At 38.7% G+C, this 26,039-nt stretch overlaps 1 protein-coding gene across 1 annotated transcript in view; it reads right to left on the bottom strand.

The window, feature by feature from the left end:
• macrod2 (mono-ADP ribosylhydrolase 2) overlaps positions 1–26,039 on the bottom strand; it is a 754,657-nt gene that overhangs the window by 60,234 nt on the left and 668,384 nt on the right. Inside the window, exon 9 of the mRNA XM_041252938.1 lies at positions 6,322–6,403. Coding sequence (XP_041108872.1) covers positions 6,322–6,403 — 82 coding nt within the window. The remainder of the gene's footprint in view (positions 1–6,321; positions 6,404–26,039) is intronic.

The raw sequence follows: 26,039 nt of genomic DNA, 5'->3' as shown, positions 1-26,039 counted from the left end.
GAAATACCAACAGGCTCAAGGGAGGATCTTGAGACTGGGACAGGCATTAACTGATAAACCGTTTCTGACATGAAAAGTTCAATCATTTTATTAAACTGTCTGACTTAATTTGGGAGCAATCATCTTGGCAGCTAACAGTCAAGGGGGTTGTACTGCAAAAGAACATCTGACAGTTGATGACAAGCTAAGAAGAATAGCATATGTAATTGTGTGTTGGTATTACAGTACATTGAATGATTCATAAGCCACTCTGTTTCCAATGGTGCAAGGGATGAGACTGTACTGTACCCTTGCAGACAGGGCATCATTATTAGTACCTCACACATGCTGACATACAGTTGTTAAGCTTCCACTGGGGGATTTAAGCTTACACACTTTGGTCCCCTTGTTTAAGGGATCAGACCGAATATACTTCACTGGTTATTAATGTACCAGTAATGCCTGGTACATGTTAGTTCAAATCCAGCTCCAAGTGATTTAAATCTTAATTCAGGCACCTACTATGGTATATGTAGCCTGTTTTATATTTAACACTCTAGGCCAATGGTTCTCAATCTTTGGTCCCTGGACCACTGGTGGCCCGCCAGCTCCCTTCAGGTGGTTGGTGGAAAGGTTACATAATTACAGACAGGAAGCCTTAAAAACTCAGCTACAGAAGCAGAAAATGCATACATGGAGAATATCTCCAAGTTAAATAAAGGTCTAAACTCTCCGTCATATATGGTTTTGTAGTGTCTAAAATGTACACTTTACTAGGGAGTATTGCACTCAACACAGCAGCTTGTAAAGTAAGAGATACACACGACAGAGCGTGCATTATGTCGCTTTAACATACAGCTGTAGTTGGGTTCAACCAACAAAGCCCTGTGTTAACGCAACACAACGCACAAGCCCTGGAGCTTTATCCCGCTTATAAAATGGATACAATAAAAAAATATTAATATGTTTTTATTTTTCCTTCTGCTGTGGAGAATCAATAGTCCCTTAAACAAGGTTCTATATGTTGTAAATGTTAAACTGGAGGTTTTCAACATTTCCATTTATTGTAATTAATTAAAATAAATCAAGCCTCTGTGCTGGGCTATCTGACCTGGTTTATATTTAACACTCTAGCTTATACTACTGTAACAGGGCTAGGTGCGAAACATCAATACACTACCCCAATGAGTTCCCTGGTTTACACAAAAAGTTACAAAACTTTTATCGTCTTAATTGCAGGGGTAGCATTCTGTGTGGAGAGAAAAGCCTTTGTTTGGTGAAGGAGTGGAAGAAAGAAGACTGTTAAAGATATGCCTACATAGAAAATGGAAGTAAAAAAACAAGTAAGAATGAAGGCATTATTAGCAACGATTATTTTAGGCACTCAAGCTGTTTTTTTGTTCCTCCTTTTTAACATTTCCATTATGACCTTTAAAACAATAGGAGTTAATTTAAAACTAGAGTAATGCACTTTATGCTCCCAATTTCTTAGTTATACCTGATGATTTATGGTTGATTTTCTGAGTTATTGAAGTGCCACCTGTTCAATCTCTTATGCTGTTAAAGGTTGACAAATGGCATTAATCATACAGATTTTCCACTTGCATATTTACCATTTTCAAGACCTCAAATGAGATCGAATGAATGCCCATGACCTGAAGGGTCAAGAACATATTCAAGCAGCTTCCTGGAAAAGGAAGAACAATGATTTTGATAGATATAGCATGATTTTTTTATATATATATATATATATATATATATATATATATATATATATATATATATATATATATATATATATATATATATATATATTAGTAGGTGGAGCAGCCGCGTCCAGACAACGGGCAACATTGAGTGTATCAGAGACTGGGGACAAGGATGAGAGAGAGTGCTGAAAGAGCATTGGAAGAGTAATAAAAACAGCAGTTGTAATTGCTTTGACTGCACACTGTCTGCTGTGTTTCATTTCATCCCACTGAGAACCCACGGAAGGTGAAACGCGACACTGGTGTCAGAAGTAAAGTGGGATCTAAATGGAGAACACAGAAGACACCCGGCGAGTTCCACAGGAAAGAGCATACTCGGAGCCTGAGGCCCCAATTGGGAGCAGACAGTGGGTGCTGTCTAGAGTGAAGGCTACGGCGGTGATCAAAGAACTCTGGAGAACAGAGACAGGGATCTCCATATGGTGGATCCAGGCACCATGACCACCACCACTCAGAGCCAGGACCACCACAATCATCGATACCAACGCGGTCAACTCTGTACCTTATTCATCACCAGCACAGCAGAGCCACCACCCCCCTCCCCCAACCCAGTAAGGACTGAAACACAGGACAGCTCAAGAAGGAGTGAGACACTGCCCGCTACAGTGGAACTGCTACCCCCATCCCCAACGGAGTCTGCAATGCGAGGCAATCCGGGAAGGAGAGAGATGCTGTCTGCAATGGACTACCAACCCTCCTACCCTGATTTATGGCCCAACCTCGCCGGAAGCCTTCCTGGTGCAGTTCAAGCTATCTGCCACAAAGCTCTACTGGACTGAGCACAAGAAGGCCATCTGCTTAGCCCAGTTACCAGAAAGAGTCGCAACCGAGATACTACTGGACCTGAGTCAGGAGGAGAGTACCAAATACGGGCCACTGTTGGTGGCACTGAACCAGCGATTCGGCGGCTGTGAGCCGTACCTTACTCTCAAGACCAACTCCAGCGTCAGAAGAGAGAACCAAGGGAGAAGCTGGGGGCGTTGGCTGCCATCATTGCACGCTTAGCAAAATGGGCTTACAGCAACAAACCCAACAGCTTTAGTTGCTGCATCGCCCTCAATATCTTTCTCCGCAGTTTACAGCCAGCACCGCTGCACCACCAGGTCCGTCTTTTGATATGATATCGATAATCATTTTTATAATCACAATATTTGGGGATTTAAAAAATATATATTCATGTACGCTACGTACAAACAAAGTAAAATCAAGTTTATTTTACATTAAGATACAGCAAACACTATCCATACCAATCATTGTCTCGTAGGCAAACAGCACACTGTGGTGTATTCCCATAAAAGACAGCAGGAAGTCATTTGATGAATCAAACACTTTATTAAAAGAAAACAAAAGTAGTATAAGCTCCCTATAATGCAGCCATTTTATCCAACTCCTCCTCTGATGCAGTCCTGCGTTCCTATATGTAAAATATACAGTAGATGTGCTATACTCCTTTTTAGGTATAAGGTTAAGACACAACACACAAACTAAAGTATTACTTAATCATTGTATTCAATTGACTGGTGTTTAGGTACATAATGCTATTTGAATGCTGCATTAAGCACTATTGGCCATCTGTTTTGCATTTTTTGAGATATGTGCATGCATCAGCGCTTCATTGCATTTTGTCAATGTCATTACTTACGCTATTGTTAATGTATTATTTAAATGTGAACTTTCATTATTATAAAAACATCAAAACACATCTTAAAATAATGCAAAATCTGGCATGACATCGTACTTAATACTTTACATTAGTCTGTGCTCATTTAAGTATAGAACTATTTTGGTTTTGAGGTGGCTGATGATGGAATAGTAAAACAATATAACACGACTTTGTTTTTATCCATAGATATTGTGAAGCAAAGCACCACTAAGTTAAAGTAAGGTATTGCTTTTCATATGTAAATATCTGTTGACGTCTACCTGTATGTATATATGTTTGATATTGCAATTGTGTTATTATATTTTTCTGTGTTTTGGAAGATTTCGATAAATCAATATCGAAATACACGCACAATATCGATATGCAATTTTCATATCATTGCCCGCCACTAAAGCAAACCACAATGAGTGATGGTCACTCTTATGTATAGGCTTTTGAATTAGGCCACATAGTCAGATATCAGTTATTTTCCTTTTCATATGTTCAGCGTGGGTTAATAATTTACAAAGTTCCTTCTGAGACCCAAAATAAAGACACTTGTAAAAACAGGAATCAGTCCATAAGTATCACTTCTTCTCATGATGAAAATAGCCAGCATACTTTAAAATGCCTCTTTTGCTTATATAAAGCCAGTTGATTTGTTGGTACATTCAATTCCATCACAAAGTAGGGACTGTGAACTCACAGTGCATATATTACGGGGTTGGGGTGGTTATAAATAAACACTGGTGTATTATTTGTAGGAGGTGCTTTTATTCTGGGCGGAGCTGTACACTGATACCTATTGTTATGCATTTCTGCGGCACGGGGTGGCCTCGCACTGTAAAAACAATGGCGCTTTGGGTTAGGTCATGCTGCCGGCTTTAACAACTGTGGTAGGACTCTTAGATAGGTAGACATAGTTTACAGCATTTATCATTTATCTTCTTTGTTCCAAAAAAGATTAATCCATTCAAGTTCAAAGTGGATTGTTAGAAGTGTTTGTAGACGGCAACATTTTAAACATTAATTTGACTAAAAAAACATACTACGATAGAACACAACCCACTAGATAAATGTAACTCTTTTTTCCCCAGTAGGCGTATTGAATCCAATATTAAATACTTTTAGTAAATTGGTAAAAAGTTATACAAAAAAAAATATTATGAAGCATTCTATCTCTACATAAGCCAACTGGAGGGAAATTCTATTAAGTTAATGATAATAAAAACATAATATGGCTTACTGGTAATAAATAAATCTGCAGACAAAGGAGGCTCCATAGTTATACAAAACTGTATGTCATTTTGTTTAGTACTGTCTTGTTTGTTGTAAGTTATTGCAATTAAGTGCACAATTGCACTTAAACCTGCAACTGTTTCATTTGCTTGTGGATTTGTTCTTTAGTGCACAAAGTGTCTTATATTGCTCAGCACCTGTTTTATAAAAAGCTTTGATATGCATTCATGTAAACCGGGCTTCACTCTCCGTGGTTCGTTTGCCCCTTTAAAATCAGACCCAGGACACAGAATTTGAATTTTCAAAGCACTGACGCACTATTTTTAGGACAGGTAAGGTGTTTACCAGTTTGACAAAACAAAACACAGAGGTTTACAAAAACACATTTCATTGAAAAGGCTTTACACAGTACCCTTTTTATTTCCTACGATTGAGCACACCTTCAAATCAGGCTCCTTCAAACAGCAGCCCTGTGCAGACTGCTTACTCTCTTTAAATACCCTGCACCTGGCTCTAATTTACAATAAAAGCCAGGTGCAAGTGATAATTAACTAATAAATCATTAATTAAACAATATATACAGTTCCTTGCAAAAGTATTCTCCTGACCAATTCTCTCATATTACTGAATTACAAATGGTACATTGAAATTTCGTTCTGTTCGATATTTTATTTTAAAACACTTAAACTCAAAATCAATTATTGTAAGGTGACATTGGTTTTATGTTGGGAAATATTTTTTGGCCCATTCTTCTTGGCAGATTTGCTCCAGGTTGTTCAGGTTGGCTGGACGACGCTTGTGGACCGCAATTTTCAAATAGTGCCGTAGATTCTCAATGGGATTGACTTTGACTGGGCCACTGTAGAACATTCACCTTTTTGTTCTTGAGCTACTCCAATGTTGCTCTGGCCTTGTGCTTGGGCTTCTTTCTTGCCATCCTCCCATACAGGCCAGTGTTCTGCAGAGCTCTTGATATGGTTGACTGGTGCACCATTACTCCACTCCCAGCCACTGAACTGTGTAGCTCCATCAAAGTGATTATTGGTCTCTCTGTGGCTTCTCTCACAAGTCCCCTTCTTGTTTGAACGCTGAGTTTTGAGGGAAGGCCTTTTCTTGGCAGTGCCTGGGTGGTGTGATGCAGCTTCCACTTCCTGATTATTGATCCAACTGTGCTCACTGGGATATCCAAACAGTTGGATATTACTTTGTACCCTTTCCCAAATCTATGCATTTGTATTACTTTATCTCTAACTTCTGTAGAATGCTCTTTGGTCTTCATTTTCCTTCAGATTCACAGCCTTAACAATGATCCTTCAACAGTGGGGTTTTTTCCAGAATAAGTGACAGCAACTTTAATGGTTCACAGGTGGAGGCCAATGGTAAGGTAATTGTGTCCTCGTTAGGGCAATTTCTCTCACTGGTGCAAACTGGGAGCTTCCACAGCACAGGGGTTGAATACTTATGCAAGCAAGATATTTCAGTTTTTTATTTTTCTTAAAAATATTTCCCAACATAAAACCAATGTCACCTTACAATAATTGATTCTGAGTGTTTCAGTGTTTAAAAATAAAATATCAAAAGAACAAAATTTCAATGCACCATTTCTAATTCGGAAAAATTAGAGAATTGGTCAGGGGTCTGAATACTTATATATACATACAGACACAGACACACACACCAAAAATAACATACCTTGAGAGAAATACTTGGAAAGTTTTTCCTTGTAGATTTTATAGTCCATCTCTAGGAAAACACAGAAGATGACACGGTCAATCTGGTAAGGAAGAAACATCACATTAGCTGTTTGGCACATGTCTTCAAACAAAACAGACATCCAGTACCAGTCAAAAGTTTGAGTACACTTGCTGGAAACAATTTTTTTTCATAACTGACAATGTTTTACATCATATAAGTTTCTGTAAATACTTGAAAATGAAAGCACATGTTACAATATACAAAACAAAACATAAGGAGTATCAAAGCAATGTTCAAGAAAATTGAAAATTGTCTCTAAATCTTGGATTCTTCAAAATAGCCACCCTTTGCCTTAATAACAGCCTCAAAAACACGAGGCATTCGGTTAACAAGTTTCAGCAGGAAATCACCCAACATGTCTTCCCAGCTCTTCTGCAGCAATTCCCAGAGATGTAGGGCACTTGTGGGTAGCTTTGCTTTGACTCTTCTGTCTAGTTCGTCCCATACAGGTTCTATAGGATTGAGGTCTGGAGACAGCAGGCCAAGTCATTAGATTAAGTTGTCCTTCACTTTCCTTCTTCGCCAGATAGTTCTTGTACAACGTTGAGGTGTGTTTCGGGTCATTATCTTGCTGAAGAATGAAGGACTACCCAACTAGCTGTAATCCTGATGGAATGGCATGCCTCTGAAGTATGTTATGATAGCCATGCTTTGGTTGAGCTTACCATGGACTTGATAAAGATCACCAACTCTGTCACAAGCAAAGCAACCCCAGACCATGACACTGACTCCTCCATGCTTGACAGTGGGAACCACACATGCAGAACTCATGCGCTCACCCTCTCTGCCCCTTACAAATACTCGATGGTTGGACCCAAATATTTCAAATTTTGACTCATCGGTCCATAAGACCAACTTCCACTCCTCAAACGTCCAGTTTCTGTGTTTTTAGGCCCAGGTAAGTCTCCTCCTCTTATTCTGCATTCTTAACAATGGTTTGTTTGCAGCAATTCTTCCAGTTAGGCCAGCTTCACGCAATCTCCTCTGAACAGTTGATGTTGAAACATCTGTACCTCTAGTAGCATTTAGCTGTGCTTGTATTTCAGGGGCAGTTAATTGCCGGTTTCGCTGACTTGTGACTCGAATGAACTTGTTCTCTGATTCTGAGGTCACCCTTGGCCTGCCTGACCTTGTTCGGTACTCATGAGTGCCAGTTTCTTCAAATCGTTTGATGGTCTTGACCACAGCAGTTACAGACACTTGCAAAGTTCTTGCAATTTGTCTTAAAGATTGACCTTCATTTCTTAAAGTCATTACAGACTGTCTTTTTTCTTTGCTTAACTGAGCGTATTTTGCCATTTTCTGCTCCCTTACATTCAGGTATGACAAACTTGTACCTATGCTACCTATATTTATAGTAATCATGGACCCTCACCTGTTAACAATAATTGGTGACAAAAGGTTAATTAGGTAACATGCTAGTTAACTCAGAGAACATCTAACAAAGACACTTTTATACTTAGGCCAGTGTTATACACATTTCAGACTTTTAACTGACTTGGGCGTCAGACTGGAATCCCTTTGCTTTGGGTGACCATTTCATTGAAATTGACACATTTTTTAATGCAATTCACTTAGGATTCTCAGTTTATATAAGTATGCATATTATATAATTAAATATTAAGTGTTTACAGACAAGTTTATACTGCTAAAAGCATAGATAATCATGAAAAACCTGGTTTCAAGCAGGTGCATTCAAACTTTTGACGGGTACTGTACATACATGTAGAAATGTGTGTTTTGCTGAACAAAAACAAAGGATCCTTTGTGTCCCAACTAGATGCAAGATTAATTCACTGTGCTGTCTAGAGACACATTCAATACTCCATCTTTAAACAGATATTGGCCTGAACCTATAGTGATGAAACAGTAGGTATAAATTGTATTACTGGTATTTTTTTTATTAAATGCATGCAATAAAACAAGTGACACTCAAGGAAATCACATCTGAAAATTGACATTCTGTAATGAAGAGACAAGGGATATCAACACACAGACAAACACATAATACTGGTGAAAGTAAACTGCCAACACCAGTGCTTGGCTAAAAATTTAACTTTTGATCAGAATGTATTCCACACAGTACTTTCCAGCAAACTTGTAATATAAAAATGGTCATTCCCTTAACATTTCTTTGTGAATATTATGCTTTACAACAGTGTCCTGGTTTAATTTAGTTGCCCTATTCCCTGCTTGTTACATGCCTGCGCCAATTTAATAGTCCAATTTAGTAAAAATTAAAAATGAAACCCAATGGATAGTTGTGAAACCTTAGAACGGGCAAATTAGTGCACTGCTACGATACAAAAGAGGTATTGATACAACTGAAAACCTGCAACGACGCCAACACGTTTCTGCGTTCCTATACCAATCGGATAAAAGAAGCACCCACTACAATGATGGATCTGTCATTACGTCTGTTGAAATGTTTTCTCTTTTGAAAAAAAAGAAACAGCTGTCCAAACCATCCTGCTTTGTTTATATATAGTCATAGTTTATACATATGGCTTGAACTTTTTCAAATCTCCACCTATAACGTTAGATTTTTCAGAACCCCACTACTTACTAAATATGAATTAGTAGCTGTTAAGCTGTCTGCATCCCACTAAAGAGAAAACTAATTAAAGACTGTGTTTAAGATTATTTGTTTCTTTGCTACAAATCAAAGATATTTTAAATGATGGACTTGCTATCAGTGTACACTCTGTACTGGGTATTTTATGCTGAAAAGAAAATCTGTCAGGACAACTGATAAACAAGTAAAAATAACAAAAGCATAACAATAAACTAGGCGACTGCAAGAATGAAATGCAGTTAGGATCAGTGATGAGCAATTCACGGAATTTGTCATGTCTGTTTGAAAATGAAGTGAAATAGAATCAGGCTCCTTCAAGATATGAAGGTAAAACATGTATGTATTGTATAGTTGCTTTGGCAACACCTGTTACTGTAAGTCATGCCAATAAAGCATCATTTAATTGAGTTGAGAGAGAGAGAGAAGTTTTTGAAATGGTGGACCACCCAGTGTGATTTTGCATTTGACCAAAGCTACATTCAGTAAAGGCCACCAGTGGAGCTTTTGTGTCACCTGGAAATGGGCCTTTGTCTTTACTATTACTATTTAGCAACATTAAACAAAATATTTACTACATTTTATTTTCAATATTAAGACGGCAAAAGCAAACTGTCCACGCCCAGTTCCATTTCCAAGCAACATTCTGGCCCTCAACTCTTAACAGTAGTAACTGATGTTTGTACCTGAAAAATGTCTACCTCTTTGTACCCTTTTACACCTAAAAGGGATAACTCGGACATAAAATTTGATATTTATTTTCTTATTTACCAATCTTAAATCCAAAAATGTAAAATTCAGAGTGAGGTGGTTTTAGAAATGACACTAGGGGTGTGCAACTGTAATTGAGATTGTCCACAATTTCACAGTGCTGGTGGTCATTACCTCCTTACTTTAGAAATGTGTTTTTGCTGAAATAGATTGGAAGCCTAATGATCTAAGCTGAACATGCATACAGTATATGAGATAAAACAGGTAAGGATTTAATTATATAGATGTTATGAAAAGTAGTCCTTTCATACTTTTAATGGGAGGGGAGAAGTAGTATTTTTTTTTATTTGACGTGGACACCCAACACTATTGGAGAGAACCCAGTTGTCCATAAATGCAGTAAATCCCTATATTAATAAATTAAACTCCAACTACCTGTAAAAGTAAGGAAGGAACAGCCACAAACAGGTGGAGTTTTGAAGGAGAAAGTTGTTTTATTGTATTTGTGTGTGGGGATGAGAAGAGCTATTGTGTTGCAAATTATTCATCACCTGTGTTGACTTGGAATGTTTGGACTACTCTGCCCGCTGTACCCTGTTGTTATATGAAAACCTGTATTGTGTACCAAACTTTGCTACTTGAACTGACAATCCCTCCGGGAGAGAATAAAGAACCAGGCCTTGCCCTGATTGAACTGAGATATCAGTGTGTGCTACCTTTATTCTCATACGAATTAGTATACAAGTTTGCCGTAGGCCTTGCTTTGCTATTTTATATATTTTATATAAATATAACATCACTGACAAATAATATTATTAAAAAAGTACGCAAAGAGCATATTAAATACTTTCATTCACTTTTAACTGCAATAATACTCTTGCACAGAGAACATTACTTTATGAACCTATGGAGCTTTTGGCTCTGGCTCAGTTTCTGGTAACTGCCTGTGTGCCATGTTAAATTGTTTGATTGTTTAGATGTCACTGTAGCCTGAGCTTATAGCGTCAGACTGTTTTGTAGTTTATTTTTTGATCATGTTTAAGTACCCATGCAACTGGCTTGTCCCTCAGCACTGGGGCTGGAATGACCATGTGTTCTTCAAGACAGTCTCCCAGGCTAAAAGGACAGGCTGCATGGTTTTGGAGCTAAGAAAAATAAGATACAGACATCTATGATTTATTTAAGGAAGGAAGAAAACTCCTTCTCAGACACTGTCAAGGCACTGTGCCAAAGTCTATAGAGGAATGTAGGCTTGCAAGTGAGAATTTACTGTGGCTGAGAGGGCCAATCCATGATCCGAGGGGCCTGTGAAATTGATACAAATAGATATGGCTCTAAAAGCAAAACACATGGGTGTAAAAATTATACTTTCAAATCATACTGGTTTAAAAATGTGAAAACACAACTGGACCTTTGTCAAATTCACAGACATTTACTCCAGCGAGTCATTGCCACTCTTTTCTTCTGAAAGGAGAATAACACCCATTAAAGTTACAAAACTTCAAAGCTTACTTTTTATATCCATACATCAGTCACTAGATTGTTATATAACATAAATCAGCCATCAGATATTTCATGTTCGTAGTTTTGTAGTTAAAATGTTTTTTTTTTTTTTTTTTTACTCAGTCAGCTATAAAAGGGGTTTTACAATAGACAATGCTTTTGTTGTTTGTTTGTGGTTTTTTTTTTTACTTGCCTGGACCCAATTTTAAATTTTAGGAAATCCAGCAAAGTAGTCTAATGGTATTACCTTTATATATTAAAATGAAATAAACTAATCTAGCTAGTACCATTATGTCATCTGAAAATTATTCTATGCATATTTATATACCATATCTCTATGTCTTATAATATGTAGTATATATTTTCACATGTTCACCCATTTATTTACCATTTCACCTAAAGGCATCAATTACTGTAATGGCCCACAGCTGTTTGCCAGTCTCTTGTCATTACTGTTGTTTACTCCGTGGTATTTATGCCAATCTGAAATGAAATTTAGGCTACCCTGCATAGACCCATAATAGGTCATGAGGTATTTTCATTGGCTTTCAAGATTTGCTTACAATACACAATCTCCCTCATAATACATCTGTCACCAAAAACTCTGAATCAGCTAACTAATAGAAGAAGTACATGCAGAGGAAGCACCTGTAATTTGTCACATTGATGTGCATAATCTAATACCAGTTTCAGACTACTCAAGGCATAGTCTTCTTTTATCCAAAGCATGAGCTTTCAATTTCTACAACACTGCACTGGCTAATCCATCTTGTTTGTTTTTATTAAGGATAATGGTGAGGCTTTAGTGAATGCACATATACTGTTAACAGTGCATATCAATGTGAAGAAATACATTATCCACATCACAATGTACTGCAATGCAAAAACAGGGGGTTATTGTGAACCTTAAACATAGGATAAGTTGCTTTTAATCACATTTTAACGGGGTCTATTTAAATTATTTTCTCAAAACGTTTCCTATTATCTTAAAACCTCAGGCTCTGACTGAATAGACAGGGGTTAATCATGGAGTTAATGTTAGCTAATTTGCTTGCCAAAGGGCATCCCAATTCATGGGCTGCCAAACCCAGCCTTCTCCCTAAGCGAGGGGTTCTGCCCCCAGATGTGGGGATAATTGATACAAATGTGCCATTTTACACTGTAATACAAGCATAGCTTTCGAGTGCATGATTAAAATCTTTAAGTACCCATGCAACTGGGTTGGAGTGACCAGCGTGTTCTTCCAAGACAGTTTCCCAGGACTTCCTAGAATGTTTAAAACATAATGTGACCAGGAACAGACCTGCTATAGTGGCCCTGAATCGCAGTATTTTTTCTGGCAAGTTGGCCTACATGTAACCCAGATTTAGTGATTTGGACCACAAATTATAAACGCTACCAATAAAGAGCACATGTTTTATTACATGAATGTGATTGGCCTCCCTGGATACTGTATTATATAAAATCTGCATCTCTATGTTGCAGACCGGCTTCAACACTTTGATAGCAAGCTTATAGGAGGCTGTGTGGTCCTGTGGTTAAAGAAACGTTCTTGTAACCAGCATGTACCCGGTTTAAATCCCAGCTTATATAAAAATAAAGATTGTTGTTATTATTATTATTATTATTATTATTATTATTATTATTATTATGCTTTATGAGGACGAGTCTCAAATTTAGTGACTTTATGGACCACTGTGGATGACTTTACTGAAGATTTCTAATTTAACTGGCCTAATTTAAACTCTGGCCCTTTGACCTTATGATCCTATGATTTCTGTATCATTCCTAATGCAAACATAAGATATTGCTGTGATAAAGACCAAAATACATATTTTCTGGTAGTTTAGCAAACAATCTTTATAAAAAAAATAAATACAAAAGCACTTAACAATTTGAAATCTTTGAAATATGAAGCAAAAGGAAAGCCTTCAATGAAGAAAACCTTGTACAGTTAAACACTGTACAGTAGTGGGTGACATCAGACCAGAACCAGGAACCAACAAATAAACAACAGAGAGGTGGAGTTTGGTGAAGCTGAGCGCTTGAGTTGCGCTCAGCATTTAATAAATGAACAAGCAGAAAATAAAAGGTTGTAAAGACATACAAAACACAGGACACGGCACTTTAGCCAAAATAAAGAGACAAACAAAACGGACTACACAGACGAACACGGTGAGCTGATATTTTAACTTTAACAATTCTTATTACCTCTGTCTCCACAACCGTTCTCCACTCACCGAACACAAAACCCAGAGTGAGTGAAAACATGCTGCTTTTATGACAGCTGTACCAAGACTCGATTGCGAATCAATCATTCAATTGGAGTCACAGTGCAACTGCACGTGAATTAATAAAAGTGCAATTCCCCATGCTCACATATTATATTTTACCTGCACATGAAGTGCTGTGCAATCCTCGTGCCTAAATATAAACATACATTTTAAACACTCATGTTACACAGACCCATTTATATCCTGTGTACCAATGACTATACACCAACATTAACACACAATACGTAACATTCAACACAGAAATACACAGTGGCGGGGCAACATTGCCAAATACACCCCCCCTTGGGCGAAGTGAGACAGGCATCCTTGGGCGAAGACATGAAGGAAGTCAGGACAAGCTGGGGTGCGGGTTTTGGCCCTCTTCTCGGCCACTGCGGTCAGCACGTTCTTCCCCATGCTTCCCTCAGCAGCTTATGCAAGGGCTGCTTAGGACTGCCAGCATCTATACCTGGTCCTTCTGGTGAGGGGAGAGGCAGCTCCTGATCCTCTCCCCTTGATGGTGATGGAGACAGAGGCAGCTCCAGCTCCTCTCCTCATGATGGTGGGTAAAGTGATACCAGCAGGCATTCATCTTCTGCTGGTGGAAAGGGACCCAGCAGTCATTCACCCACTGCTGGTGGACGGGGACCCAGCAGGCATTCACCCTCTGCTGGTGGACATGGCGGAGGCAGAGGCAGCTCTAGCTGCTCTGCTCCTGCTGGTGGAGGTGGCGGAGGCAGAGGCAGCTCCTGCTGCTCTGCTCCTGGCGGTGGAGGTGGCGGAGGCAGAGGCAGCTCCTGCTGCTCTGCTCCGGGCTGTGGGAGCAGTGTGTAGCCTCCTGGCAATGGAGGTGGGAGCGGCGTGTAGTCTCCTGGCGACGGAGGTGGGAGCGGCATGTAGTCTACCCTTGTTACAGGGGACTGGTGCGGCTCTCTCTCACTTGCAGGGGACTGAGGCGGCTCTCCCTCACTTGCAGGAACTGGGGCGGCTCTCCCTCTCGCTCTGGGAGCGAAACCAGCAGGCATTCTTCCCCTGTTGGTGGAGGTGGAAACAGCAGGCATTCTTCCTCTGCTGGTGGAGGTGTGAAAAACAGTCCCTTGGGCTTTGGATTCCCGCGGTCCCCCCGTCTGGGCGCTGGATGCTCACGGTCCCCCTGTCTGGGCGCTGGACGCTCGCGGTCCCCCCGTCTGGGCGCTGGACGCACAGGCTCCTCCTACTTGGGCATTAGTTCCCCCTCTGCATAGTGCATGGGGCATAGGGCCAACATGTGCCCATATACCCCACAGCTGGGCCACAACTCCGCTGCAAGGAACCGGAAAAAGGCCTTCAAGTCCTCGTCCTCTACCTCCTGTTGCAGCTTTCCTCTCCCCCTTCTCTTCCTGCTTCTTCTTCCCACCTTCCTCTTTTGGGTTGGATCCTCCTCCTCTTCCTGGAAGGGGCAGACAATCATCGTGTGCCCGTACACCCCGCAGACGAAGCACCAACCTTGGTCCTCCAGACTGCTGAGGAGCTCCTCTAGGTCAGTGCAGCCATCTCTCCAGCCTTCCATTTTTTAAAATTTGTTTTTTGATGGTTTAGCAGTTCAGAGATCAAATGAATGAATGCAGCCATATATAAAACATTCTACAAAGTACAATGACACCATCTGCTCATAGGCTGATTGGCAATGACTCAAATCATATGGCTAAGTCAACTGTGGAATTCTGGAAGAAAACAAATATTCTGGAATGGCCAGATCTCAATCCAATAGAAGTAATAGAAGTGCTATTGACTTATCTAAAAAAAAAAACAAGCTGTAGCCAAGCATTGTGTACCAAACTGTTTAAGCAGAAGGAAATATGCAAGACAGAATGGGCCCAGATTTCACCAACAAGATGTAACATACTGGTCTGAAAACCATAATAAAAGCAAAAGGAGGACACATGAAATACTAAAGCAGGGGTGTCAATACTTTTGTCTTGTTTGTGAAATTTATTCTTTTTTTGGGTTTTTTTTTTTGGTTTTTTTTAAAGATTATTTGTTAAATTACTAGAAATTGTGTGTGTACAGTTTTCGTAAAAGGTAACCTTGTGTAAATGTCGAGCCCCGCCCCATTGTGAGGGCGAGGTTCGGGTATAATTACTATTATATATTTTATTTTTCATTCGTTATTGAAACAGAGATGGTAAGTTTAGTGTAACAGAAAACAAAAATGAACTCCTGAAATCGAAACTGTTGTTAGAGTGCACTTCAGGTGTTAGTTTTTCTAAAAATCACGTATTAGATATCCTGGTGGCGTTTGAGCAGCAGATTTCCAAAAATAACAATTTTATAAGCACTTCTACCTAAAAGTTTTTTTTGTTTTTTTCTTTACATATAGCCTACTATCTATATTATTTTATTATACAATCCCCACCCCCAGTTCCTTCTTAGCCCACATGGATGTATTTCGATGGAATGTGGGAAGTGGTGTGGTCTGGCTGTATTATTATTATTATTATTACTACATACCTGTCAACTTTTGAAAATACAAAATCAGCAGTGTAGAGCGGCGGTGGGGGGTGGGGGTGCAGATGCGTGGCTGTACTGTACGTGAACTTGCCTTGCACTGAATGCATGTCTGCCACAGGGCTCCCCTGGGTCCTGAACCATGCTATGTACAGTCGGGGATTGCAGTAACCGCACACTTTTGCAGACATTCGAGGTTTGCTGGTATAAGGGGGCTTTTGCCCATGTATTAGTTTACCCCCCCAACTTTGTGTTTTCAATTTATACTCAAGCAAATAAAGCAAATACATGTAATTCAAATATTAATATATATATATATATATATATATATATATATATATATATATATATATATATATATATATATATATACAGCAGTTCATATACAAAAAAAAGTGTAAATGTCACACGATAGTACCAAAAAAGGGATGTACAGTCGAATGTTAACGACTGGAATCTGTCAAAAAAAAAAAAATAAGTAGTCTCCCTGGACTGGCAGCACTAGTAACTAGCTGTTGTATGATTTTTCCTTCCAGTATGTAAAGATTGGATGTTCACAGGAATTATTATACGAGAGCTCTGAAGCCAGAGCCATACTGCAATGAGACAAAAGCTCCAGAAGCAGATGATCCATCATCACAGAGCACCCATGCTCATAATCAAATTCAGGGCAGTGACAGTGATTAGAGACCTTACAGATTTCCTGTATTCATTTACTGTAAACGGATGTCGGAACTGACCTTAATAAATCATACACAACAGTTGCCCAGAGACCAGACTCATTATACATGAATTTATTGTCAAATAAGGGAAATATCTTTACATTTTGTGTGCATTTTGTAGTATTTATTTTATAATTACTGCATCATCATTCACACTGGTGTTGCTTTAAGATAAGCTGCTTTCAGGAGTCCTAACAGCTGTTCATCACTGTGAGACAGAGCACTCTCCATTGCTTTTGCCATTGCCTGACGTGAAGTTTTTGCTGCAGCAGAAGAAAAAGGTGCTTTTCTTTTTAACCAGCGCTCCATTTCTTTTTTAAACTCTTTACAGTCAGCCCTATTTCCTCCTATTTTTCACTATTTTCATTTATGTATGTTTAACTACTGGATAGTTTGTACTGCATGCATGTAACATATTAAATGAAAGGCAGCAAAACGTCCTTTTATATTATATAAGTTGCAAAAGGATCAGGCATACTAATACTAACAAAATAATCAAGTTTGGCCACATTGTAATCATAGATGGCTCAAAAAAACCCCACAAAAACACTGCACCATTGAACCTCAATATGAAATGAACATAGGGGGAAGCTGAGCTTCTAAGCTTTCCAACAATACCGCCCCTTTCAGTCTAGCTGCTACAATGATGGAGCGATAGACTCAAAACGAAACCTAAGATGTGAACTCACATGATGAGAGGCTTAACTTCAGGCGATCGTAGTTCTGGCTAGGCGTACCGCAGGTGGCTTTTACAGTGCCTGAGTAATATGTGCATAACCTTCGGTGCGCTGGAGCCCCAAAATGAATGGGGCTGAGTTTTAAGAGTTAAAGTAAAAGTCACCACTTGCAAAACAACATCTAGATAGACTTAATATCACCTTTTTTTCAAAACTATTTGCTTCCTACAGTGGTCCTCAGAGGTGCTCGTATTTTCCTGGATGTTTTGATTTAGCCAGTCCTCAGTTGACATATTATTATAAAGGTTGAAATTTACTTTAAATTATATTTTGTTAATAGCTGACCAAGTGATTTTGTGTGATTTGTTTTTGTGATGTGGTTACAAAGATTCTAAGGGCATATATCAGGGATTATATCCCTCTAGCTCAAGCGCATTAATGTGTGGAATCTTTCCACTGAAGTGTGTGTATACACACACACACACACACACACACACACACACACACACACACATATAAATGCATACAGGGTTCTTCCCAGGCCTTTTCATGCATTTCCGGCAAAGTGGCTGTTGCCGCCCAGCTGAAAAAACTCGACTTGAACAATAAGGATTGATTACGCTTCTAGCAGACTGTATCAGTTGCGCGATGCTGGATGAAAAAAATTATTTGTTTTTGAGAAATTTCTAGAAATTTTTAATTTGCATTGGTGTATATACACTTTTGCCTACAACTGTATATACCATAAAATTTGAATTAAATGCCTCTGACTTTTATTTAAAATATTTGCCAGCAGACCAGGTGCGTATTGGAGACCAGCGATTATTAGAGACCGGCGGTTATATTAGATCACATGCTTCACATGCTTCATGCGGTCAGGGAGAAGCCGCTAACACACAACCTTGTAGCAACATCATAACTCAATTTAAACATTCCAACAACTTTGTTAAAAGGTTGTGTGTCAGTGGGAAGTAAGTAACAGTTTTGTTTTGTAATGAAATTACATTGTATTGTACACCCTCAAGTATAAAGCGAAAGTATTATTACGGTCCAAAAACAAAGCAATAAAATTGGCAACAATTTCAAACAGAATATGATTATTGTAGAATGTTGCTTTTACAAGTATGGCATAATTAATTAATATGCAAATAACAGGTTTAATACTGACATAACACTTGTTAAGTATTGCATAATTAATTAATTAATTAAATGTAAAAAAATGTTTTATTCGACTACAATGATCCACAGATCCCTAAGTAGGATTATTATAATTCAGTTTTAGCGCTGCTGTGACCATATGGTAACAGTTGCTTGTGAAAAAATGAGTATCATTTGTACACATACATTTTTAAATCTTAATAGTATTTTCATTTTCTGACAAGCACACAAATGTGTGCATGCTAAATGACTGACGGAACATATACTGAAAGGATTTGTTTAGCCACTTTCTTTTCAGGCATGGGCTCTCTTTGGTTAACATATGCAGTTAGAAACATACTGAAAATAAAAATCATCATCAAAAATATATAAATTTATTGGGTCAGATAAAATTGCATCCAGGCCAGTAAAAACAGTTGCTCAGTGGTCCACGGGGCCAGTAGTTAAAAATCTAAACTTAGAGCCCTGAACATACTCAGCCAAAGTGAAAGGGGCACTCAACCACCCGCCTGGCCAGCATGGTGAGTTATGGCCAGCCTCCCCCATGATGAAAGCACAGACAAAAACATGGCCCTCATTCCCCGGAGGCTGGATTGCTGCTGACCAAGGCAGCGGACAGTTAGGCATGAAAGCAGAGGGTGCTAAGTAAGTAAGTAAGAATAGCCGGATTATGATTTTAGGCTGCCACAGAACACTGACCCTGGCCACATAAAACTGCAGATCTCTTTCAGGTGAAGCAAGACTTCAAGAGTTGGAAGAAGAACTTGGAAGAATCAAGTGGGGAATCGTAAGACTAAGCGAAGTACGGTGAAAAGACAAAGGACTACTAGAACTCAAGAGTGGACATCTTCTCTTCTACCGAGGCACTACAGATGGCTGAACAGGAGACGTTGGATTCATTGTCCACAAGAGAATCAAGAATAACATAGTAGAGATAGACAATTGGTCAGAGAGCTCTGCAAGACTGATAGTGAAGGTTTCAAGGAAGTATGAACTTTAGGTCATCCATGTATATGCACCAACTACAAGAAATTCAGATGAAGAAGTCGAAGATTTTATGAAGACGTACAAGAACTACACGAAAATGGGACGAGCCACTATAAGTTCGTCATCAGTGTTTTTAACACCAAAATAGGAGCCCAGCAAGAAGACAAGAATTTGGTCGGCAAATTTGGACATGGCGATAGGAACGAAAGGGGCGACAGACAAGTCGAATTTGCAGAGAACAAGAACTTATTCATCATGAACACCTTCTTCCAGAAGAAACCCATCAGGAAAAGGACATGGAGAGGAACTAACAGAGTGAAGAACGAAATTGACTACATAATAACCAACAAGAAGCACAACGTACAAGATGCCTCAGTACTAAACAATTTTAACACAAGGAGTGACTACAGATGTGTAAGATGCAAAATACACCTAAACAGAGCACTGGAGAGAGTGAAACTCGTGATGATGAAATCCACCACAATCAAGACTCAAGTCATGTCTGATAAATATACCACTCCGCAGGCAATTGAAGTCAATGGGATCACCTTTGAAGAATTCAATTACTACATATACTTAGGGCAGTTAGTTTCGGCAATGGAGAACCAAATGTGCGAAATCAACATAACAGCAAAAATGAGCTGGAAGACAAAGACAAGGGCAGTTGGAAGATTAAGCATGGTTCTGAAAGGGAAACTACCCATATGCCTCAAGAGGAAAGTCTTCCTGAGAGACTTGGACCCTCAATGCAAAAATTACTCGACAGAGTATGGAAAGATGCATGCTGAGAATAACAAGAAAAGACAGGAAAAGAAAGGAATGTATAAGAGTGCAAACAAAAGTATTCAAAGTTATGCACGCACGGTTTTACAAAAACAAAAAAATAACGTGGCAGACGGCACCTCGCTCGTCCTCCACATACAAACCAAACAACTATATATAGGGGCGGACGGGTACCCGTTCTAAAAATAAACAAACACATTTGTTTTAAATAATACCATACCATAAAATATAAAACAATACTTTAACAGCCCTGTTACAAAGAGTGAAAAAACTGAAATGGCAGTGGGCCAGACATGTAGCAAGAAGAACAGATCATCGCTGGACCAAGGAGATACTAGACTGGATCCCAAGAATATAAAGCGACCAAGAAGACCTCCAGAGAGATGGCAAGAAGAAATTAGGAAACACGCTGGAGCAACATGGTTGAGTTACGCAGCAGACAGGCTTTTGTGGAAGAATCTTGGGGAGGCCTTCATCCAGCAGTGGATTGAAATTCTGAAGATGATGTTGATAATGATATATATATATATATATATATATATATATATATATATATATATATATATATATATATATATAGAGAGAGAGAGAGAGAGAGAGAGAGAGAGAGAGAGAGAGAGAGAGAGAGAGAGAGAGAGAGAGATTGGATGTTCACAGGAATTATTACATGAGTGCTCTGAAGCCAGAGCCATACTGCAATGAGCCAAAAGCTCCAGAAGCAGATGATCTATCATCACAGAGCACCCATGCTCATAATCAAATTCAGGGCAGTGCTGGTGATTAGAGACCTTACAGATTTACCCTCGTCAGTTCCTGTATTCATTTACTGTAAACGGATGTCAGAACTGCCTATAACAAATCATACACAACAGTTGCCCAGAGACATGGGTTTATTGTCAAATAAAAGGAAATATCTTTACATTTTGTGTGCATTTTTTTGTATTGATTTTTGAATCAATGATAGTTGAAACAACTTGCTTAAAAAAAATACAATGAGGATATTATACAAAATATTTACAATAAACACTTGCTGTTCAAAAAGACTTGAGACCCGACATTTGTAAAATTAACAGAAACCACACTTAAATGCCTTGTCTAGTCTGCTGTATGTTTATAATACTCTTCAAATGTAAACTGTATAAAAAATATATATTTGGGAAAAAATACAACAGCTGTATTATTTTATACAATGCGCATACAATTGTGTCATTTAATAAGCTGCATCTCCCTGAGAGTCACTTTCAGACTACAGATCTGACTATGATAGTCAGCACAATGCAGTCGGCTTTGTGCTTCATTACTGAACAACACTGTACTCGTACAAGAGGACTGCACTAACTACGTTGTAGAATGTCACCTCAAATGAATGCCATCCTTGCTGCCCATAATAGCCCAGCACCTTAGAGACTTCTAAAAACAATAACAAGAAACAGTGAAGACTCCTGAAGAAAATGATTGCAAGGATCAGTGAAAAGACTACTAAAGCAAAACAGCAGCACACAAAAGCAACATGAGAAATACTGTGTATCTACCTTCCTTCAGAGGTATATGGGCTAAGCTGTGCTCCATAAGTCGAATTTCAATAGGCTTTTACAGCAGATGACATTGTCCCTGTGCTGAATTACCCTGGACTTATCTGCCCTTGTTATAACAGCCAGACTACTACTATAAAGAAACTGTGTACCAAAAACACAAACCAAAGCACCATGACACATGGATCGTTTATGTTTCTCACATTATTCCCTGTCCCAGGTCAAGAAGGTTTGGGTCAGATGGCTTCTAACATAGTGGAGATCATCTTGTATTAAAAAAAGCATAGTTTTTTATGAATGTACAGCACTATCTAAATGATAAATGACAAAAGTGACGAGAGATAAAACACAGGCAAATACTGTATCAGTCATACATTACTCTTTGTGACAGACCACCAAGTCACACTTAGTTATTCAAATTTAAATTAAATGTATCTTCGTTTTGAAGAATATGTCATCAGCCATTTTTTTTTTTTTTTTTTTTTTTTATGCTAAGGGAATTTGTTTCTTTTTTCAAAAATCTGAATTAACATTTTAATAAGCACTGGTAATAAACGGCTTCATCTTTTTGCTACCACAGTAAATGAATGCTGCATCACATGAACAATTGCAACTATTCTATTATTTTACTACCAAATTACATACAATTCCTGATGCATTATAATCTAAATAAAGAAAAAAAAAAAAACTTTATTACAGAAAATATGAGATATATCAGAAAGAGCAGTTCCTGGAGAGTTTTTCATTAACTGTGTTTGTCTTTATCTTTAGTTTAAGAAAGAAATATATCAGGTCTGATTGCACGGTGTGAAATAACCGACAGCACAGGCCGCAATGCCCAAGCTGCTTACCGCATGCCTCCCTACTGGTATTCAGTTAGTATGCAGCTGGGGATGATCCCGAGATAGTACGCATAGTACGCAGCTCCGTACTAACTCTGCACTTTCATTGCAATTAACCCATCATGACCAAGCTTCCAGGATTTTTCAAAGTGTTCACTGGTAGTGTCACTGTGTGACTTTTGTGTCTGTGAGCCCCATGCCAACTCAAAAACGTTTAAAAAGAAAGACAGAAGAGCTGTCTAAAGCGGCAGCAAAGTGTTCGGATTTACCTAATGTTCAGGTAAGAAATGGGTGCACATCAATTTGTCCCAATAATAATAATAATAATAATAATAATAATAATAATAATGTGAACTTACAGTTGTCAAGTACAGTACTGCAGGAAGGACGAGATTAGACAGATTGAACTTAAAATTGCAATACAAATGCAACGGTGCAAAACACATTCTAACTCCTTTCATGTCTTCATTGTATATACATTGCTAATTTATATAGACATTTCAATGACCACTGCTGTCTTGTAATTTGGTGTTATTCTCCCCAAAACACCAACGCTAAAAATGAACACACAATAGGTAGATAATTATAAGTTCTGCTATAATCCTTAAACCAAAAAAAAAATTCAAAAATTATGAAGTAGCTATGACATGGTTCAAGTAGCTGTTCCCTGTGTTGTTTAACAAATAGAACAGATAACATAATAGTGAACAAAACAATCTTGAGAAGTGCTTCTCTTTCATTTATTTTTGTGTAATACATTCTAACTACCTTACATAGTTATGCTTTTTAACTAGAGGGCTTTTCACACTTGCCCTGCATCGAACAGCAAGCGCTTTCACACAGGTTGAATATATGCAGTGTGAAACGGTCATGCCCAACCCTGGGGCGAGAGAATTGTAGAGCATGGCAAATGTGAATGCATGCAGGGCTGAACTCAGGGGTGAGTTACCCTGGGGCCACCCCATGTCGACTCAACCCGGGTTTTGGTGGTGTAGTGTGAAAAGCCCTTAGTAAAACGTGTGCTTTCACAAAAGGGGTTAGAATGTGTAGTAGGTATGCCTAAAAACAGCATACCTTTTTTTCCTTGAATCGAGTGTACAGCAATGAACCATAACAGTACTGTAAATCCTTTGCAACTGTGAAGTTCAAGAACTGTGAAACTAAAGTCTCTCAAACGTAAACATCTAACATTGTGTAGCTCCAGCTGTTCATCATTGTGATGCAGAGCTCTCTCCATTGCCTGACAGAATTTCTATTTCAATCTTCTTTTTTTTTTTTTTTTCAAAGCAGCATTGTTTGTACAGGTTTTGTAACAGAGGTTAGCAAACTACAGTTACATAGACACTGCAGATCGGACAACTTATTTGACCACTATCATTATTAAACTCCAGCCATGGGAACATCCAGCCAGTTTGCCTGAAAATCTATCTTTTTTTTAACTTTCCCTTCATGATATTGCTTATTTGTGCTGTTGTATCACTAAGGCTGTATCTACGCCTAGTCTAATCTATGTGTTAGTCAGTGGTGCATGTTTAGTAAAAATACCCTGAATATTTATTTTTTGTTAAATCACCACATGTATTTTTTCATTATGAAAGTTTATGTTGTTTTTAAATTGGACAGTTTTTATACCATTTGATTTTTACAATGGAAGAGTGACCTATACTTTACTTTTGTAACAGTTAGCGTGGGAATCACAATTTCATCAACATGACAGGCTCGCGGTATTTCTTTTTTGTTGTTTTATGAATGAGTATGAAATCGCCTTGGTGCCCTTGGGTTGGATTTATGTTTTGCCTTTCTGCCCCTGAATCTTCATGCTCAACAAATGCAACATTGCCTTGACTTCATGACCTTAACTTCATGTCCTGTGATTGGTAAAAAATAAGTATATAAAATGTATATTGTAATATAGTGACGACTTCCAAAAATAGTTTTTACACGAAAGGGGTTAGAAATAGAAGCAGACTTGAAAAATTATCTTCAGACAAGGCTTTACTGTAAATAATTGTATGTCTACTTTAAACCTACTTCTGAATGACTAGATTACCTTCAACATCTCACAATAGTACAACTGGTCCATATATTCACTGAACAAAAATAAAAATGCAACATGTAAAGTGTTGGTCCCATGTTTCATGAGCTGAAATAAAAGATTCCAGAAATTTTCCATACGCACAAAAAGCTTATTTCCCTCAAATTTTGGGCACAAATTTGTTTACATCCTTGTTAGTGAGCATTTCTCCATTGCCATGATAATCCATCCACCAGAGCTGTTGCCAGAGAATTGAATGTTCATTTCTCTACCATAAGCCGCCTCCAACGTCGTTTTAGAGAATTTGGCAGTACGTCCAACCAGCCTCACAACCACAGACCACGTGTAACCACGCCAGCCCAGGACCTCCACATCCGGCTTCTTCACCTGCGGGATCGTCTGAGACCAGCCACCCAGACAGCTGATGAAATTGTGGGTTTGCACAACCGAAGAATTTCTGCACAAACTGTCAGAAACCATCTCAGGGAAGCTCATATGCGTGCTCGTCGTCCTCACCTGGGTCTTGACCTGACTGAAAAACCAACTTCAGTGGTCAAATGCTCACCTTAGATGGCCACTGGCACGCTGGAGGTGTGTGCTCTTCACAGATGAATCCCGGTTTCAACTGATGGCAGACAGCGTGTATGACGTCGTGTGGTCAAGCGTTGTGAACAGAGTGCCCAATGGTGGTGGTGGGTTATGGTATGGGCAGGCATAAGCTATGGACAAAGAACACAATTGCATTTTATCGATGGCAATTTGAATGCACAGAAATACCGTGACGAGATCCTCAGGCCCATTGTCGTGCCATTCATCCGCCGCCATCACCTCATGTTTCAGTAAGATAATGCACGGCCCCATGTCGCAAGGATCTGTACACAATTCCTGGAAGCTGAAAATGTCCCAGTTCTTCCATGGCCTGCATACTCACCAGACAGTGTATTCCAGTTCCCGCCAATATCCAGCAAATTTGCACAGCCATTGAAGAGGAGTGGTACAATATTCCACAGGCCACAATCAACAGCTTGATCAACTCTATGCAAAGGAGATAAGTGTCGCGCTGCATGAGGCAAATGGTAGTCACACCAGATACTGACTGGTTTTCTGATCCATGCTTCCTACCTTTTAAGGTATCAGTGACCAACAAATGCATATCTGTATTCCCAGTCATGTGAAATCCATAGATTAGGGCCTAATGAATTTATTTCAGTTGACTGATTTCCTTATACGAACTGAACTCAGTAAAATCTTTAAAATTGTTGCATGTTGCATTTATATTTTTAAACAATGTTACATGTGTGTGCGTGTATATATATATATATATATATATATATATATATTATATATATATATATATATATATATATATATAT

The sequence above is a fragment of the Polyodon spathula genome, chromosome 6, assembly GCF_017654505.1.
Source record: "Polyodon spathula isolate WHYD16114869_AA chromosome 6, ASM1765450v1, whole genome shotgun sequence".
Taxonomy (NCBI): domain Eukaryota; kingdom Metazoa; phylum Chordata; class Actinopteri; order Acipenseriformes; family Polyodontidae; genus Polyodon; species Polyodon spathula.
The sequence above is the reverse complement of the archived record's forward strand: the minus strand, read 5'-3'. Positions and strand labels throughout refer to the sequence as shown.